The 19,139-nt window shown below is 40.4% G+C and overlaps 1 protein-coding gene across 1 annotated transcript in view; it reads right to left on the bottom strand.

Moving 5' to 3' along the window:
* Positions 1-15,767, bottom strand: part of LOC133639413 (calpain-2 catalytic subunit-like) — a 34,260-nt gene extending 18,493 nt beyond the window's left edge. Inside the window, exons 1-2 of the mRNA XM_062032705.1 lie at positions 15,427-15,767; positions 15,218-15,287 (exon numbers count right to left, since the gene is read on the bottom strand). Of these exons, the coding sequence (XP_061888689.1) occupies positions 15,218-15,287; positions 15,427-15,663 (307 nt within the window). The 5' untranslated portion in view covers positions 15,664-15,767. The remainder of the gene's footprint in view (positions 1-15,217; positions 15,288-15,426) is intronic.
* Positions 15,768-19,139: the final 3,372 nt, after the last annotated feature.

Here is a 19,139-nt window from a genome sequence, read left to right as displayed (position 1 = left end):
TCAACGTTTTCAAGGGGGGTGTTGTCCACGTTTATGGCGGGCTGATTAGTTGGCTGGTTGGGTGGAGGTTGATGTAGGACCTGGGTCTTCTTGATGTTGAGGGCAAGGCCCAGGGCTCTGTATGCCTTAGCAAAGGCATTCAAGATACCCTGAAGTTCTTCTGCTGAGTGTGCTGCGATGGCGTTGTCGTCCGCGTACTGAAGCTCCATGATAGTGGTGTTTCTAACTTTGCTCTTGGCTTTGAACCTGTTAAGGTTAAAGAGCCTGCCATCGGTTCTATACAGGATGGGGATCCCCTGTGGCAACTCTTTGCCAATGAGGTGCAGTATAGCACCAATAAAGATGGCAAACAGGGTGGGAGCTATGATACACCCTTGCTTGACACCCGTCTCCACAGTGAAAGGCTCAGACTCGGAGCCGCTGTTGCTGAGCACTGTGGCTGCCATGCCATCATGTAGAAGCCTCACTATTCTGATAAATTTATCGTGGCAGCCGCACCTCGACAGCACACTCCACAGAGCCTGACGGTCTACCGTGTCAAAGGCCTTTGTCAGGTCTATGAAGGCCATGTACAAAGGCTGTCTTTGTTCACGACATTTTTCCTGGAGTTGGCGGGCTGTAAAAATCATGTCGGCTGTGCCTCTAGCTGGGCGAAAGCCACACTGTGATTCTGGGAGTGCTTCCTCAGATAGTGGTAGCAATCGATTTGCAAGGACACGAGCTAAGATTTTGCCAGTTGTTGACAGGAGTGAGATGCCCCTGTAGTTTCCACAGTCAGCCTTGTCCCCCTTCTTGAATATGGTCACAATAAGAGCGTTCCTGAGCTCTGAGGGGAGTTCTTCTTTTTCCCAGACCTTGAGAAGTAGGGTGTGGATTTGATACAGGAGCTCTCTTCCACCTTCCTTTAGGATCTCCGCTGGGATCCTATCTGGTCCGGCAGCCTTGTTGTTCCTTAGACTCCTGATGGCATCTTGAACCTCTGTTATGGTGGGGGGTTCCCCCATATCTTCCCTGATGGGACTCTGGGGGATGTGGTTGGTGATGTCTGGTTCAGCTGTGCTGTCACGATTGAGGAGTTCCTGAAAGTGCTCCTTCCATCGGGCATTAATGGACTCATTGTCCTTTAGCAGCTGCTGCCCATCCTTTGAGCGCAGGGGGTTTAGGCCGCGGTAAGTTGGCCCATAGACAGCCTTGGTAGCACTAAAAAAGCCTCTGGTGTCCCCTGAGTCTGCTAGTCTCTGGATCTCCAGAGCCCTTTCAGTCCACCAGGAGTTCTTAAGCTCCCTTACCCGGCTCTGAACATCTGCCTTGGCTCTCGAGTGAGCTATTCTTTTGGCTTTACAGGTCACATCATTCTGCCAGGTGTGAAAGGCACTCCGTTTTTTGGAGATGAGCTGTTCTATCTCTGTGTCGTTCTCATCAAACCAGTCCTGGTGTTTTCTGGACTTGTACCCAAGGGTGGTTTTACAGGTAACGAGGATGGTTGATTTGAGCAGGTTCCAGTGTTCTTCGATGTTATCAGGGTATTCCTGCTGGAGGCTTTCCTCAAGGGATGTCTGAAGTTGCTGCTGGGTGGCAGTTTCATTCAGGCCTTCGAGGTTCAGCCTTGGCCGGATCTGCTTCTTTTGAACCCTCCTTTTCCTCTTAAGTCTGATGGACATTGTGGAGCGAAAGAGGCGGTGATCTGTCCAACAGGCATCTGTGTCCAACATGGCCCTTGTGATGTTCACATCACAACGGTCCCTGGCTCGCACAATGACATAGTCAATGAGATGCCATTGTTTGGATCGAGGATGCCTCCAAGATGCCTTCAGTTTGTTTTTCTGGCGGAAGAGAGTGTTGGTAATTGTGAGGTTGTGCTGTGAACATTTGCTGAGAAGCAGGATTCCATTGGAGTTGATGTTCCCGATGCCTTCCTTCCCTATAGTGCCCTTCCAGAGGTGTTGGTCCCGGCCGACCCTGGCATTAAAGTCACCTAGGAGAATAATCTTATCCTCCTTTGGGATCCTAGACAGTGTCTCATCTAAGCAGGCGTAGAAGGTCTCTTTTTTTTTTTTTTTTTTTTGCCCGCGGGCACCAGGTAGCCCGTAAGGACCAGATGAGTAGCCCGCTGGCCTGTTCTAAAAATAGCTCAAATAGCAGCACTTACCAGTGAGCTGTCTCTATTTTTTAAATTGTATTTATTTACTAGCAAGCTGGTCTTGCTTTGCTCGACATTTTTAATTCTAAGAGAGACAAAACTCAAATAGAATTTTAAAATCCAAGAAAATATTTTAAAGTCTTGGTCTTCACTTGTTTAAATAAATTCATAAATTTTTTTACTTTGCTTCTTATAACTTTCAGAAAGACAATTTTAGAGAAAAAACACATATATCTTTTTACCTTTTACCTCTTCTTTCCTGACAATTTAAATCAATGCTCAAGTAAAAAAAATTTTTTTATTGTAAAGAATAATAAATAAATTTTAATTTAATTCTTCATTTTAGCTTCTGTTTTTTCGACGAAGAATATTTGTGAAATATTTCTTCAAACTTATTATGATTAAAATTTTAAAAAAATATTCTGGCAAATCTAGAAAATCTGTAGAATCAAATTTAAATCTTATTTCAAAGTCTTTTGAATTTCTTTTCAAATGTTTGTTCTGGAAAATCTAGAAGAAATAATGATTTGTCTCTGTTAGAAATATAGCTTGGTCCAATTTGTTATATATTCTAACAAAGTGTAGATTGGATTTTAACCTATTTAAAACGTGTCATCAAAATACTAAAATTAATCTTAATCAGGAAAAATTACTATTGATGTTCCATAAATTATTTCTTTAATTTTTTCAAAAAGATTCGAATTAGCTAGTTCTTCTCTTCTTTTTTTCGGTTGAATTTTGAATTTTAAAGAGTCGAAATTGAAGATAAACTATGTTTCAAAATTTAATTGTCATGTTTTCGTGTTTTCTCCTCTTTTAAACCGTTCAATTAAGTGTAAATATCATTAATTATTAATAATAACAGAGTTAAAGGTAAATTGAGCAAATTGGCTATTTCTGGCAATTTATTTAAGTGTGTATCAAACTGGTAGCCCTTTGCATTAATCAGTACTCAAGAAGTAGCTCTTGGTTCCAAAAAGGTTGGTGACCCCTGCATTACACCAATACATAATCCCACTACCATCAGGGCGCAGGTACAGAACCATCAAATTCCTGAGGGCCCGCCTCAGGAAAAGCCTAATCCCTGCAGCTATAGCCGCCCTAAACAGCAGGCCCGAACGACCTGTCTGACAAGCCTGTAAATGTGTTGGTCATGTATGATGTCTTTTTGTTATTTTTGTTTTTGTGATGTGTAATGTCTATTGTTTAAATGTTCGGCAGTGGAAATGAATTTCCCCAACGGGGACCAATAAATCTAAATCTAAATCTAATCACTTCCACCTGGTCCCCATAACAAAGGTGGTTTGTCTGCAGGAGATGTCGGCTACTGAGATACGAAAATAAGCTGTTTAAACCAAAAGGTAAGCACATCTTTCTTATAAATGGAGGTTATTGACTATCATTTGTACAAGAACAATTTGTTCATAACCAAAAGTTTTATCAATGTTGTTTTCACAAAAAGCCTATACTATTTGTATTGTCATCTTAACTTATATATTTTACTACAAAGAGTTAAGGATACATTTTTGAACTTTTACCAACAGGTGCATTTAATTAAGAACATCAGCCTTGCTCCAAGAAACCTTTTGAATCACTTTGTGTTGCATTTGCTTTTCATTTGGACTGGTTTATAGTGGAAGTAGCTCTAATTTAATGCTAATTGGTTGTCTATAAAGACTTTTAAGAAGTTATATGTATAGGTATGATGGACATCAGAGATTTAGGATATTTTAAAAACCTCACATTGATTTTGTTTCACACTTTTAGATGAAAGACATATGTACAGTAGACCACATGGACTTGGACATAAACAGCATAACACCTGATGTCACTGGGACAGAGGAACTCTGCTCAAGTCAGGAAACAATTGACACCGTAGTTGTTTGTGCTCCCCTCAAAAAACATGGAAATAGAGTTCACAACAAAAGACATAATTGCTTGTATTGCAGTAAACCTTATGCCAAGACGGCAAGGCATCTAGAAAGTGCACACAAAAACAGACTGGAAGTAGCCACAGCTCTTAGCTTTCCAACGAGTTCCATGGAGAGAAGGAAACAGCTAGACCAGGGGTCACCAACGCGGTGCCCGTGGGCACCAGGTAGCCCGTAAGGACCAGATGAGTAGCCCGCTGGCCTGTTCTAAAAATAGCTCAAATAGCAGCACTTACCAGTGAGCTGCCTCTATTTTTTACATTTTATTTATTTACTAGCAAGCTGGTCTCGCTTTGCCCGACATTTTTAATTCTAAGAGAGACAAAACTCAAATAGAATTTGAAAATCCAAGAAAATATTTGAAAGACTTGGTCTTCACTTGTTTAAATAAATTCATAATTTTTTTTACTTTGCTTCTTATAACTTTCAGAAAGACAATTTTAGAGAAAAAAATACAACCTTAAAATGATTTTAGGATTTTTAAACACATATACCTTTTTACCTTTTAAATTCCTTCCTCTTCTTTCCTGACAATTTAAATCAATGTTCAAGTAAATTTATTTTTTTAATTGTAAAGAATAATAAATACATTTTAATTTAATTCTTCATTTTAGCTTCTGTTTTTTCGACGAAGAATATTTGTGAAATATTTCTTCAAACTTATTATTATTAAAATTCAAAAAAAATATTCTGGCAAATCTAGAAAATCTGTAGAATCAAATTTGAATCTTATTTCAAAGTCTTTTGAATTTCTTTAAAAATTTTTGTTCAGGAAAATCTAGAAGAAATAATGATTTGTCTTTGTTAGAAATATAGCTTGGTCCAATTTGTTATATATTCTAACAAAGTGCAGATTGGATTTTAACCTATTTAAAACATGTCATCAAAATTCTAAAATTAATCTTAATCAGGAAAAATTACTAATGATGTTCCATAAATTATTTTTTTAATTTTTTCAAAAAGATTCGAATTAGCTAGTTTTTCTCTTCTTTTTTTTCGGTTGAATTTTGAATTTTAAAGAGTCGAAATTGAAGATAAACTATGTTTCAAAATTTAATTGTCATTTTTTTCGTGTTTTCTCCTCTTTTAAACCGTTCAATTAAGTGTAAATATCATTAATTATTAATAATAACATAGAGTTAAAGGTAAATTGAGCAAATTGGCTATTTCTGGCAATTTATTTAAGTGTTTTTAAACTGGTAGCCCTTCGCATTAATCACTACCCAAGAAGTAGCTCTTGGTTTCAAAAAGGTTGGTGACCCCTGAGCTAGACTATATTCGTAATAAAGGGAACTATGCTCACAATGCTGCTATTAGGAGTCAGAAAAGGGTGAACTAGTGCCATTCAAACGACCATCTAAAGAAGCTAAAGGAAATGATTGTATGCACTGTGCACATTGCCAAGGACTGTTTACCAGAAAGGTACTGTGGAGACACATGCCAAGTTGTCGCCTCAAACCTGCATCAGTCACCCGAAAACCGCTACTTCCGGTACAGGCAAGGCTTTTTTTTTATCAGCGACCAAAAGTTGCGAACTTTATCGTCGATGTTCTCTACTAAATCCTTTCAGCAAAAATATGGCAATATCGCGAAATGATCAAGTATGACACATAGAATGGATCTGCTATCCCCGTTTAAATAAGAAAATCTCATTTCAGTAGGCCTTTAAGTACAGAGAAACTTGTGGGGTTCTCAAAGACAATAGTTACCTGTTTGCAAGAGCCACAGCGATGTCGCATTTCCGTGGTTCAGACTGCATACGAGACTATGGAAAAGCAGGGCATGCAAAGTGTCCTGTGTCACTTACATCCACCAAACTATGAAAACATGCTGCCACCCTTTCAACTGTGCAAAACATGACAGACACAGAGATGGACCAGCTGGCCAACTTTCTTGGCCATGATATTAGAATCCATCGCAAATTCTATAGACTCCCTGAAAAGACACTGCAGCTGGCAAAAATCAGCAAAGTTTTGATGGCACGCAAGCAAGGTCGGTTATCAGACTTCCATGGCAAGAACTTAGATGAAATCACAATTGGTCCAAATGGTATGTTGTCATCTTTGTTGTTTCCTTTGTCTATCATTTTTTTCCATCCTTTTGTTTAGTTTGAACTCAATTATAAGCTTAACATGGTATGTCTCCCACAGAAAGTGTTGTGGAAACTGAAGAGGAAGATCTTACCAGAGAGGACGAAAACGGTTCATTTCTGGATGATGGTATGTTATGTCAATACTCATTTTTGTGGTTTATTAAATGTATTCGACAGTATTCGCAGTAGTTTTAATGACAAAATATGTCTTAATATTCTGTTATTTAGAATTTTTTCTGAAGTTCCATTTGGTTAGCACTCTAGAAGTGCATGTGGCCTATGGTAAGCATGACACTGAATGTTTATTACCTTGAACCAACAGAAGAGGGGGCCTTTCCAACCACTGAGGAGGAAGAAATCCCACCCCCCAAGAGACTGAAAGGACTTTCAAAAGAAGAGGAGGTATCCTCAGGAGATCGTGCAGTGAGACATTCTTCCAAAGGTAAACTATATACATAAACAGTTTTTTTAGTCAAGTTTTATCGGTCTTTGTTTTCTCACAAATAATGCAAATGCATATGCATGCATTGTTCTCTGTGGGTTATTAACTTAATTTCTTAATTAGGGACCGAATGTCCCTTTGGGGCAGAGGACCCTATTGTATTTGTAAGGTTTTATTATTATTATACCGCCGCCTCTTTGAGCTGTAATTTGACCCCCTTAACATGCTTCAAAACTCACCATATTTGACACACACATCAAGACTGGCGAAAATTGCCATATAATCAAAAAACCTAGCCCCAAAACTCAAAATTGCGCTCTAGCGCCCCCTAGGAAGAAAACACAGACAAAACTGCCTGTAACTTCCAGTAGGAATGTCGTAGAGACATGAAACAAAAACCTCCTATGTAGGTCTCACTTAGACCTAGATTTCATACACTGACACCTTTCAGCAAAAATCAACAGGAAGTTTGCAATTCCCCCGTCAAAACAAAAGTTTTGTAAAAACAGTCACCTTTGCCTCTTTGAGCTATAATTTCACCCCCTTAACATGCTTCAAAACTCACCAAACTGGACACACACATCAGGACTGGCAAAAATTGCGATCTAATAAAAAAAACCTAGCCCCAAAACTCAAAATTGCGCTCTAGTTAGGGACCGAATGTCCCTTTGGGGCAGAGGACCCTATTGTATTTGTAAGGTTTTATTATTATTATACCGCCGCCTCTTTGAGCTGTAATTTGACCCCCTTAACATGCTTCAAAACTCACCATATTTGACACACACATCAGGACTGGCGAAAATTGCGATCTAATCAAAAAACCTAGCCCCAAAACTCAAAATTGCGCTTTAGCGCCACCTAGGAAGAAAACACAGACAAAACTGCCTGTAACTTCCAGTAGGAATGTCGTAGAGACATGAAACAAAAACCTCCTATGTAGGTCTCACTTAGACCTAGATTTCATACACTGACATCCTTCAGCAAAAATCAACAGGAAGTTTGCAATTCCCCCGTCAAAACAAAAGTTTTGTAAAAACAGTCACCTTTGCCTCTTTGAGCTATAATTTCACCCCCTTAACATGCTTCAAAACTCACCAATCTGGACACACACATCAGGACTGGCAAAAATTGCGATCTAATAAAAAAAACTAGCCCCAAAACTCAAAATTGCGCTCTAGTTAGGGACCGAATGTCCCTTTGGGACAGAGGACCCTATTGTATTTGTAAGGTTTTATTATTATTATACCGCCGCCTCTTTGAGCTGTAATTTGACCCCCTTAACATGCTTCAAAACTCACCATATTTGACACACACATCAGGACTGGCGAAAATTGCGATCTAATAAAAAAACCTAGCCCCAAAACTCAAAATTGCGCTTTAGCGCCACCTAGGAAGAAAACACAGACAAAACTGCCTGTAACTTCCAGTAGGAATGTCGTAGAGACATGAAACAAAAACCTCCTATGTAGGTCTCACTTAGACCTAGATTTCATACACTGACATCCTTCAGCAAAAATCAACAGGAAGTTTGCAATTCCCCCGTCAAAACAAAAGTTTTGTAAAAACAGTCACCTTTGCCTCTTTGAGCTATAATTTCACCCCCTTAACATGCTTCAAAACTCACCAATCTGGACACACACATCAGGACTGGCAAAAATTGCGATCTAATAAAAAAAACTAGCCCCAAAACTCAAAATTGCGCTCTAGTTAGGGACCGAATGTCCCTTTGGGACAGAGGACCCTATTGTATTTGTAAGGTTTTATTATTATTATACCGCCGCCTCTTTGAGCTGTAATTTGACCCCCTTAACATGCTTCAAAACTCACCATATTTGACACACACATCAGGACTGGCGAAAATTGCGATCTAATAAAAAAACCTAGCCCCAAAACTCAAAATTGCGCTTTAGCGCCACCTAGGAAGAAAACACAGACAAAACTGCCTGTAACTTCCAGTAGGAATGTCGTAGAGACATGAAACAAAAACCTCCTATGTAGGTCTCACTTAGACCTAGATTTCATACACTGACATCCTTCAGCAAAAATCAACAGGAAGTTTGCAATTCCCCCGTCAAAACAAAAGTTTTGTAAAAACAGTCACCTTTGCCTCTTTGAGCTATAATTTCACCCCCTTAACATGCTTCAAAACTCACCAATCTGGACACACACATCAGGACTGGCAAAAATTGCGATCTAATAAAAAAAACTAGCCCCAAAACTCAAAATTGCGCTCTAGTTAGGGACCGAATGTCCCTTTGGGACAGAGGACCCTATTGTATTTGTAAGGTTTTATTATTATTATACCGCCGCCTCTTTGAGCTGTAATTTGACCCCCTTAACATGCTTCAAAACTCACCATATTTGACACACACATCAGGACTGGCGAAAATTGCGATCTAATCAAAAAACCTAGCCCCAAAACTCAAAATTGCGCTTTAGCGCCACCTAGGAAGAAAACACAGACAAAACTGCCTGTAACTTCCAGTAGGAATGTCGTAGAGACATGAAACAAAAACCTCCTATGTAGGTCTCACTTAGACCTAGATTTCATACACTGACATCCTTCAGCAAAAATCAACAGGAAGTTTGCAATTCCCCCTTCAAAACAAAAGTTTTGTAAAAACAGTCACCTTTGCCTCTTTGAGCTATAATTTCACCCCCTTAACATGCTTCAAAACTCACCAAACTGGACACACACATCAGGACTGGCAAAAATTGCGATCTAATAAAAAACCTAGCCCCAAAACTCAAAATTGCGCTCTAGTTAGGGACCGAATGTCCCTTTGGGACAGAGGACCCTATTGCATTTGTAAGGTTTTATTATTATTATACCGCCGCCTCTTTGAGCTGTAATTTGACCCCCTTAACATGCTTCAAAACTCACCATATTTGACACACACATCAAGACTGGCGAAAATTGCGATCTAATCAAAAAACCTAGCCCCAAAACTCAAAATTGCGCTCTAGCGCCCCCTAGGAAGAAAACACAGACAAAACTGCCTGTAACTTCCAGTAGGAATGTCGTAGAGACATGAAACAAAAACCTCCTATGTAGGTCTCACTTAGACCTAGATTTCATACACTGACATCCTTCAGTAAAAATCAACAGGAAGTTTGCAATTCCCCCTTCAAAACAAAAGTTTTGTAAAAACAGTCACCTTTGCCTCTTTGAGCTATAATTTCACCCCCTTAACATGCTTCAAAACTCACCAATCTGGACACACACATCAGGACTGGCAAAAATTGCGATCTAATAAAAAAAACTAGCCCCAAAACTCAAAATTGCGCTCTAGTTAGGGACCGAATGTCCCTTTGGGACAGAGGACCCTATTGTATTTGTAAGGTTTTATTATTATTATACCGCCGCCTCTTTGAGCTGTAATTTGACCCCCTTAACATGCTTCAAAACTCACCATATTTGACACACACATCAGGACTGGCGAAAATTGCGATCTAATCAAAAAACCTAGCCCCAAAACTAAAAATTGCGCTCTAGCGCCCCCTAGGAAGAAAACACAGACAAAACTGCCTGTAACTTCCAGTAGGAATGTCGTAGAGACATGAAACAAAAACCTCCTATGTAGGTCTCACTTGGACCTAGATTTCATACACTGACATCCTTCGGCAAAAATCAACAGGAAGTTTGCAATTCCCCCGTCAAAACAAAAGTTTTGTAAAAACAGTCACCTTTGCCTCTTTGAACTATAATTTGACCCCCTTAACATGCTTCAAAACTCACCAAACTGGACACACACATCAGGGCTGGCAAAAATTGCGATCTAATGAAAAAACCCAACCCCAAAACTCAAAATTGCGCTCTAGCGCCCCCTAGGAAGAAAACACAGACAAAACTGCTCCTAGGAAGAAAACACAGACAAAACTGCCTGTAACTTCCAGTAGGAATGTCGTAGAGACATGAAACAAAAACCTCTATGTAGGTCTCACTTAGACCTAGATTCCATTCATTGACAACCCCCTGCAAAAATCAACAGGAAGTTTGCAATTCCCCCTTCAAAACAAAAGTTTTGTAAAAACCGGTCACCTTTTTTCAAACATTATCTCCTCTGAGCGCGTTTGTCGTGTCGGCTTCAAACTAGCACAGGAGAGAGATTGAACCCTTCTGGTTAAAAGTTGAAGAAAGAGTTTTAATTACTGCTCCGGTTTGGATTTTATGTGCCGTCAAAGTCGTTCCCGTCCATCGCTGCTTGCAGCTTTAATTTTCTTTTATTTCTTCTATTTTCATACACATATTTTGTATGGTCACTAGCAGGTAAAGCTGCCCAGAAAAGAAGACCGTGGACACAGAAAGAGGTGAAGGCTGTGGAGAAGCACATGAAGCCATTCCTGCCTGCCTCCCTTCTGGTATTGTACCAGGAAAGAGTGACTGTTTAAAAGGTTTGAGGGCCGAACTGGAACCTCTCCAAAAGTGGGAATGTCAAGCATTGAAGTTCTATGTGTACGACCGCATTACGGACGACAAAAGGAGATTGCAGCTAAAATAGTAGATTAAGAGATAATCAGCAAGACTGGTTAAGTAGAACAGTTTTTTATGTTCAATGTTGTTCAAAATAAATCCCAGGGTGTGTTCCTACTAACATCTACACGTTCTAGAAGGTTGATCCCAGGGTGTGTTCCTACTAACATCTACACGTTCTAGAAGGTTGATCCCAGGGTGTGTTCCTACTAACATCTACACGTTCTAGAAGGTTGATCCCAGGGTGTGTTCCTACTAACATCTACACGTTCTAGAAGGTTGATCCCAGGGTGTGTTCCTACTAACATCTACACGTTCTAGAAGGTTGATCCCAGGGTGTGTTCCTACTAACATCTACACATTCTAGAAGGTTGATCCCAGGGTGTGTTCCTACTAACATCTACACGTTCTAGAAGGTTGATCCCAGGGTGTGTTCCTACTAACATCTACATGTTCTAGAAGGTTGATCCCAGGGTGTGTTCCTACTAACATCTACATGTTCTAGAAGGTTGATCCCAGGGTGTGTTCCTACTAACATCTACATGTTCTAGAAGGTTGATCCCAGGGTGTGTTCCTACTAACATCTACACGTTCTACAAGGTTGATCCCAGGGTGTGTTCCTACTAACATCTACATGTTCTAGAAGGTTGATCCCAGGGTGTGTTCCTACTAACATCTACACGTTCTAGAAGGTTGATCCCAGGGTGTGTTCCTACTAACATCTACATGTTCTAGAAGGTTGATCCCAGGGTGTGTTCCTACTAACATCTACAAGTTCTAGAAGGTTGATCCCAGGGTGTGTTCCTACTAACATCTACATGTTCTAGAAGGTTGATCCCAGGGTGTGTTCCTACTAACATCTACATGTTCTAGAAGGTTGATCCCAGGGTGTGTTCCTACTAACATCTACACGTTCTAGAAGGTTGATCCCAGGGTGTGTTCCTACTAACATCTACATGTTCTAGAAGGTTGATCCCAGGGTGTGTTCCTACTAACATCTACACGTTCTAGAAGGTTGATCCCAGGGTGTGTTCCTACTAACATCTACATGTTCTAGAAGGTTGATCCCAGGGTGTGTTCCTACTAACATCTACAAGTTCTAGAAGGTTGATCCCAGGGTGTGTTCCTACTAACATCTACATGTTCTAGAAGGTTGATCCCAGGGTGTGTTCCTACTAACATCTACACGTTCTAGAAGGTTGATCCCAGGGTGTGTTCCTACTAAAATCTACATGTTCTAGAATGATGTATGAATAAATAGAACTATTTAAAGTAGTATTAAGTATGAAAAAAGGTCTCACTCGGGCTAACATTCCTTCACTATAAAAAAACACTTGAGGCACAAAAATGTTCAAACATGTGAAAACAAAACTGAGTCACGCAACTCTGACTCATTCTCTTCCTGTGGGTGTGTGTGTGTGTGTGTGTGTGTGTGTGTGAGAGAGAGAGGGTGTGTCCTCATTGGTCAGACACAGATTTCCTTCTTTGCAGATGAAAAATTTCTGTTGTCTTTAACATCAAATCTACTTTTACTGTTTTCTTCTATAGTTTCTTTGTAGTTTGAGGACACAATGTCAACGTTTACTTCCTTGTGTGTGTGTGTGTGTGTGTGTGTGTGTGTGGGTGTGTGTGTGTGTGTGTGTGTGGGTGTGGGAGTGTGTGAAATCATTTCAAGCTAATAGTCTTAGTGGTGTGGGAAGAAGACATGACAGTGGGTAACCCTATGCTAAGCTAATGTATGCTAAAATCAAGTATGCTAAATTAAAGTATGTTAAACTTAAGTTTGCTAAGATAAAGGATGCTAAACTTAAATAAGTATGCTAAGACAAAGGATACAAAATTAAGTATGCTAAGATAAAATATGCTAAAATTAAGTATGCTAAACTTAAGTATGCTGAGATAAAAGATGCTAACATTAAGTATGTTAAACTTAAGTATGCTAAGATAAAGGATGCTAAGCTAAATGATGCTGAAATAAAGGATGCTGAAATTAAATATGCTAAACTTAAGTATGTTAAGATAAAGACGCTAAAATTAAGTATGCTAAGATAAAAGAAGCTCAAATTAAGTATGCTAAAATAAAATATGCTGAAATTAAATATGCTAAACTTAAGTATGCTAAAATAAAAGATGTTAAGATTAAGTATACGAAACTTAAGTATGCTAAGATAAAGGATAATAAACTTAAGTATGCTAAGATAAAATATGCTAAACTTAAGTATGCTGAGATAAAAGATGCTAACATTAAGTATGTTAAAATTAAGTATGTTTAGACAAAGGATGCTAAGCTAAATGATGCTAAAATAAAGGAGGCTGAAATTAAATATGCTAAACTTAAGTATGGTAAGATAAAATTGCTAAAATTAAGTATGCTAAGATAAAAGAAGCTCAAATTAAGTATGTTAAAATTAAATATGCTGAAATTAGATATGCTAAACTTAAGTAGGCTAAGATAAAAGATGCTAACATTAAGTATGCGAAACTTAAGTATGCTAAGATAAAGGATGCTAGGCTAAATGATGCTGAAATAAAGGATGCTGAAATTAAATATGCTAAACTTAAGTATGTTAAGATAAAGACGCTAAAATTAGGTATGCTAAGATAAAAGAAGCTCAAATTAAGTATGCTAAAATAAAATATGCTGAAATTAAATATGCTAAACTTAAGTATGCTAAAATAAAAGATGTTAAGATTAAGTATGCGAAACTTAAGTATGCTAAGATAAAGGATAATAAACTTAAGTATGCTAAGATAAAATATGCTAAACTTAAGTATGCTGAGATAAAAGATGCTAACATTAAGTATGTTAAAATTAAGTATGCTTAGATAAAGGATGCTAAGCTAAATGATGCTAAAATAAAGGATGCTGAAATTAAATATGCTAAACTCAAGTATGCTAAGATAAAATTGCTAAAATTAAGTATGCTAAGATAAAAGAAGCTCAAATTAAGTATGTTAAAATTAAATATGCTGAAATTAGATATGCTAAACTTAAGTAGGCTAAGATAAAAGATGCTAACATTAAGTATGCGAAACTCAAGTATGCTAAGATAAAGGATGCTAGGCTAAATGATGCTGAAATAAAGGATGCTGAAATTAAATATGCTAAACTTAAGTATGTTAAGATAAAGACGCTAAAATTAGGTATGCTAAGATAAAAGAAGCTCAAATTAAGTATGCTAAAATAAAATATGCTGAAATTAAATATGCTAAACTTAAGTATGCTAAAATAAAAGATGTTAAGATTAAGTATGCGAAACTTAAGTATGCTAAGATAAAGGATAATAAACTTAAGTATGCTAAGATAAAATATGCTAAACTTAAGTATGCTGAGATAAAAGATGCTAACATTAAGTATGCTAAAATTAAGTATGCTTAGATAAAGGATGCTTAGCTAAATGATGCTAAAATAAAGGATGCTGAAATTAAATATGCTAAACTTAAGTATGCTAAGATAAAATTGCTAAAATTAAGTATGCTAAGATAAAAGAAGCTCAAATTAAGTATGTTAAAATTAAATATGCTGAAATTAGATATGCTAAACTTAAGTAGGCTAAGATAAAAGATGCTAACATTAAGTATGCGAAACTTAAGTATGCTAAGATAAAGGATGCTAGGCTAAATGATGCTGAAATTAAATATGCTAAACTTAAGTATGTTAAGATAAAGACGCTAAAATTAGGTATGCTAAGATAAAAGAAGCTCAAATTAAGTATGCTAAAATAAAATATGCTGAAATTAAAGATAAAAGAGGCTAAAATTAAGTATGCTAAACTTAAGTATGCTGAGATAAAAGATGCTAATATTATGTTAAACTTAAGTATGCTAAGATAAAGGATGCTAAGCTAAATGATGCTAAACTTAAGTATGCTAAGATAATCATCAATCAATCAATCAATAAAGGATGCTAAACTTAAGTATGCCAAGATAAAGGATGCTAAACATAAGTATGCTAAGATAAAGGATGCTAATCTTAAGTATGCTAAGATAAAGGATGCTAAACTTAAGTATGCTAAGATAAAGGATGCTAACCCATGCTAGGCTAAGACGAGTTAATTTATGGCACACAAACTGGAATTGAAAGCAACCTTTGACCTCGGCGAGGTGTTCAGGGAGTGTGGGACAGCAGGGAACTCACCTAAGGCACCCTGGCAGATGTCTGTCCTGGAGGCTCCGCCCACAATGAATTGAGGCGAGGACACCAGCTCCTGATTGGACAGAAAAGTAAATAGGTGACGTCATCGGGGTGTTGTTCCTCGGAGGGGTTCCTAATGCTTTGTCCTCCACGTTCTCGCTCTCCCACAACTTCCGCCCTGCTTGGGCCGCGCAGGCGCAGACGCGACGTACCGTGGGTCTCTTCCAGGTGACGCCGCGGGTCTTGAAAGAGTTCCTGCCCAGCTCCTTGAAGCCCAGAGTCTCGGGCTCGGCGGGGAAGGTGGGGTCGCAGAAGAGGCGGCGGCTGCTCACACACTGGGCCCGCAGAGAGGAGAAGTCCTGCTGGAGGTACGGGACCGCCTTGTGGTTGCTGCCGAAGCCCGCCGCCATGGCGCGCTGCTTGGCCAGAGTGGACGCCACTCCCGCCATGTCGAGTCAACTTTATGCTGCTTCTTCTTCAACTTCAACTTTCTGCTGCTGCTTCTTCTTCTTCTTCTTCTTCTTCTTCTGGGCGACACTTTCTGTGACGTCATCAAGGGAAAAAACCCTGCCTCCGCCCGTTCCAAGGGGGCGGGGCCAAGAGCCTTTCCACAAGCACTTCATTGAGTCCGTGAAGAAAAGTTCTCCTCCAATCAATACATTCCACACTTGGTGACACATTTTCACTACTAAACACTCACATATTTATATCCACGCGATGAGGACACGCCCATGGCTCTGCTCCACTTCGTCACACTTTTTGCTTGGCCAACCTTTTTTTTTTTAAAACTTTTTCATCGTCCATAAGCATAGGTGGATTAATGACCGGGCCTACCGGGCCCAGGCCCAGGGGGCCAGAGGCCCCAAGGGGCCAGGCCAACTTGGCCCCGCGGCCGCGACCCAAGCAAAACTACTTTTGCAAAAATAATAATCTTAAGCCCCAAGGGGCCAGGCCAACTTGGCCCCGCGGCCATGATCCATAGAGGGTAAGAGGCCCCAAGGGGCCAGGTCAACTTGGCCCCGCGGCCGTGACCCACAGAGGGCCAGAGGCCCCAAGGGGCCAGGCCAACATGGCCCCGCGGCCATGATCCATAGACGGTCAGAGGCCCCAAGGGGCCAGGCCAACTTGGCCCCGCGGCCACGATCCATAGAGGGTCAGAGGCCCCAGGGGGCCAGGTCAACTTGGCCCCGCGGCCACGATCCATAGACGGTCAGAGGCCCCAAGGGGCCAGGCCAACTTGGCCCCGCGGCCACGACCCACAGAAGGCCAGAGGCCCCAAAGGGCCAGGCCAACTTGGCCCCGCGGCCGCGAGCCACAGAAGGCCAGAGGCCCCAAGGGGCCAGGTCAACTTGGCCCCGCGGCCACGATCCATAGAGGGTAAGAGGCCCCAAGGGGCCAGGTCAACTTGGCCCTGCGGCCGCGACCCACAGAGGGCCTGAGGTCCTAAGGGGTCAGGCCAACTTGGCCCCGCGGCCATGATCCATAGAGGGCCAGAGGCCCCGAGGGGTCAGGCCAACTTGGCCCCGATCCATAGAGGGTCAGAGGCCCCAAGGGGCCAGGCCAACTTGGCCCCGCGGCCACGACCCACAGAGGCCCCAAGGGGCCAGGCAAAATTGGCCCCGCGGCCATGATCCACAGAGGGCCAGAGGCTCTCAATCATTATTATCAAAGCTAATTCTCAAATTGGATGGATCACACAACCTCACTCACATATTCTTTATCAATTATTAAAGGTTGTTTCTGAATTTTGATCACAGAACTTAATGCAAATATTCTTGATTGATTGACAAAGCTCATTCTCAAATTTTGATTACACAACCTTACTCTGACAAATTATCATTATCAAAAAGCTCTATCTCGAATTTGGATCACAGAATCTCACTCAAGTATTCTTAGCTGTGCCCCTCCCCCATCGAGTCTTTCATAAACCGGTCTGTTCTTTTAGAATCTCCTCATTTGGTATTTTGAACTCGTGAGAGACTGCTCAAAATTTGGTTTCCTTTCCCTCAGTTCAGACTCAGAGATAATTTGAAATCATTCAACAAGAAGTTTAACGCGCGCACACACACACACACACACACTTGAGTTGAGCATTACTTGGAAATTCTTATATTTTCCATTTTGCTGTTATTATCAGCATCTTCCCATTTTGTCCTTTTCTTTCGAGAAAGTTTACAGTCTGACATTTGTCACTGCTGTCAGTTAATAACTTTTTGGTCTTTGACCCATTTTGTCATTTTCTCGATTCGATCGTCACTGACCACTCTCTCCTGTCTGGCAGACATCGTTGCTGCCATCATAGCTAGCAAGCTGCCTGCAGCGGGTCATCCCTATGTTCCCCGTCCCTATGTTACCCGGGTCCTATGTTCCCCTCTACCGGGGAACTAAGGACCCTTTTTAAAAAAAAGTGTTGTATGTTCCCCGCTGCGGGGAACGTACAACACTTTTTCCAGAAAAGGGTTCTATGTTCCCCGCTGCTTCCAATGCGCGACTAAGTAAGACGCACGCAGACACGCATGACAGAGACGCGTTTAAGTTGTCGAAGGAAGGAAGTTCGCGTTTGAGTTGCTCTATCTGCTGCCGCACGCCCTGTGACAGGTTAGGTTTAGGGATGGTTTTGGTCAGGGCACAATTTCGCCAAAAAAGTGCTCCACAACGCCATGTGACAGGTTAGGTTTAGGGATAGTTTTGGTCAGGGCACAATTTCGCCAAAAAAAAGTGCTCCACAACGCCCTGTGACAGGTTAGGTTTAGGGATGGTTTTGGTCAGGGCACAATTTCGCAATTTCGCCAGATACAATGCAGGGAACATAGGACCCTTTTTTAGAAAAAGGGTCCTAAGTTCCCCGGTCGCATACAAAGACCCAGGAACAACCGGGGAACATAGGACCCGGGGAACATAGGACCCGGGGAACATAGGCACGCTCCCGCCTGCAGATAGCAACATTTTGGTGTCCTTTGGGAAAATATTTAGAAAGAAGACAAAAGTACACACAGTTGTACAACTATTATCTTTATGATCTTTTTTTTGTTAGTTTCTCTGTTACTGTGTGTGGCCAATTAAGCGACTTTTGGCCATACCTGGCTGGTGACATTTAGCGACTTTCTGGTTGATGTTAAGATTAATAATAGCAACAGTTCTCTTCATCTTAATGCAATTTATTGTGTCTGTCTCTCCACATTTTGCCATTAGGTACTTTGAGCTCTTGTTGGTCAGTCACTCTAAGGTACATTGTTGCTGCCATCATAGCTAGCAAGCTGCCTGCAGATAGCGACATTTTGGTGTCCTTTGAGAAATATTAAGAAAGAAGACAAAAGTACAAGACATTGTACGATTACTATCTTTTTAAAATTATTTGTTTCACTGTGTGATTGACCGACTTTGCCGCTAGATTTCGCGTCTTTTGGCCATACCTGGCTAGCGACTAAAACATCATTTAGCGACTTTTTGGTTGTGAAGATAAGTGGTAAAAGCAGATCTTCCTGTTGGTCTTCCCACATTTTGCCATTTGGTACTTTGCACTCTTCTTGGTCACTCCAAGGCATTTGTCCCTGCCTTCAGCTAGTCACTTGGCTCTTTTGGAATATATTTCACTGTAATTGGCTCTCTCTCTCTCTTTCTCCTCAGTACAAATCAGCCTGTTCCCTTGCCATTCATCACTGACCACTCTGCTCTCCTGTCTGTCAGACATTATTGCTGCTTGCAGATAGCTTGGGGTCCTTAGAGAAAATATCAGAAGAGAAAAGTACACAATTATCTTAATTATCTTTTTTATTCAGTCAGTCCTTCAGTGAGTCCCAGTGTGTTGGCGATTAAGCAACGTTGGCATTCAATTAGCGACTTTTGGCCATACATGGCTGGCGACTCAAAAAACTAGAAAAAAAGTACAAAAAGTTGTACAATTAATATCTTTATTATCCTTAAT

The sequence above is a fragment of the Entelurus aequoreus genome, linkage group LG22 (assembly GCF_033978785.1).
Source record: "Entelurus aequoreus isolate RoL-2023_Sb linkage group LG22, RoL_Eaeq_v1.1, whole genome shotgun sequence".
NCBI lineage: Eukaryota > Metazoa > Chordata > Actinopteri > Syngnathiformes > Syngnathidae > Entelurus > Entelurus aequoreus.
The sequence above is the reverse complement of the archived record's forward strand: the minus strand, read 5'-3'. Positions and strand labels throughout refer to the sequence as shown.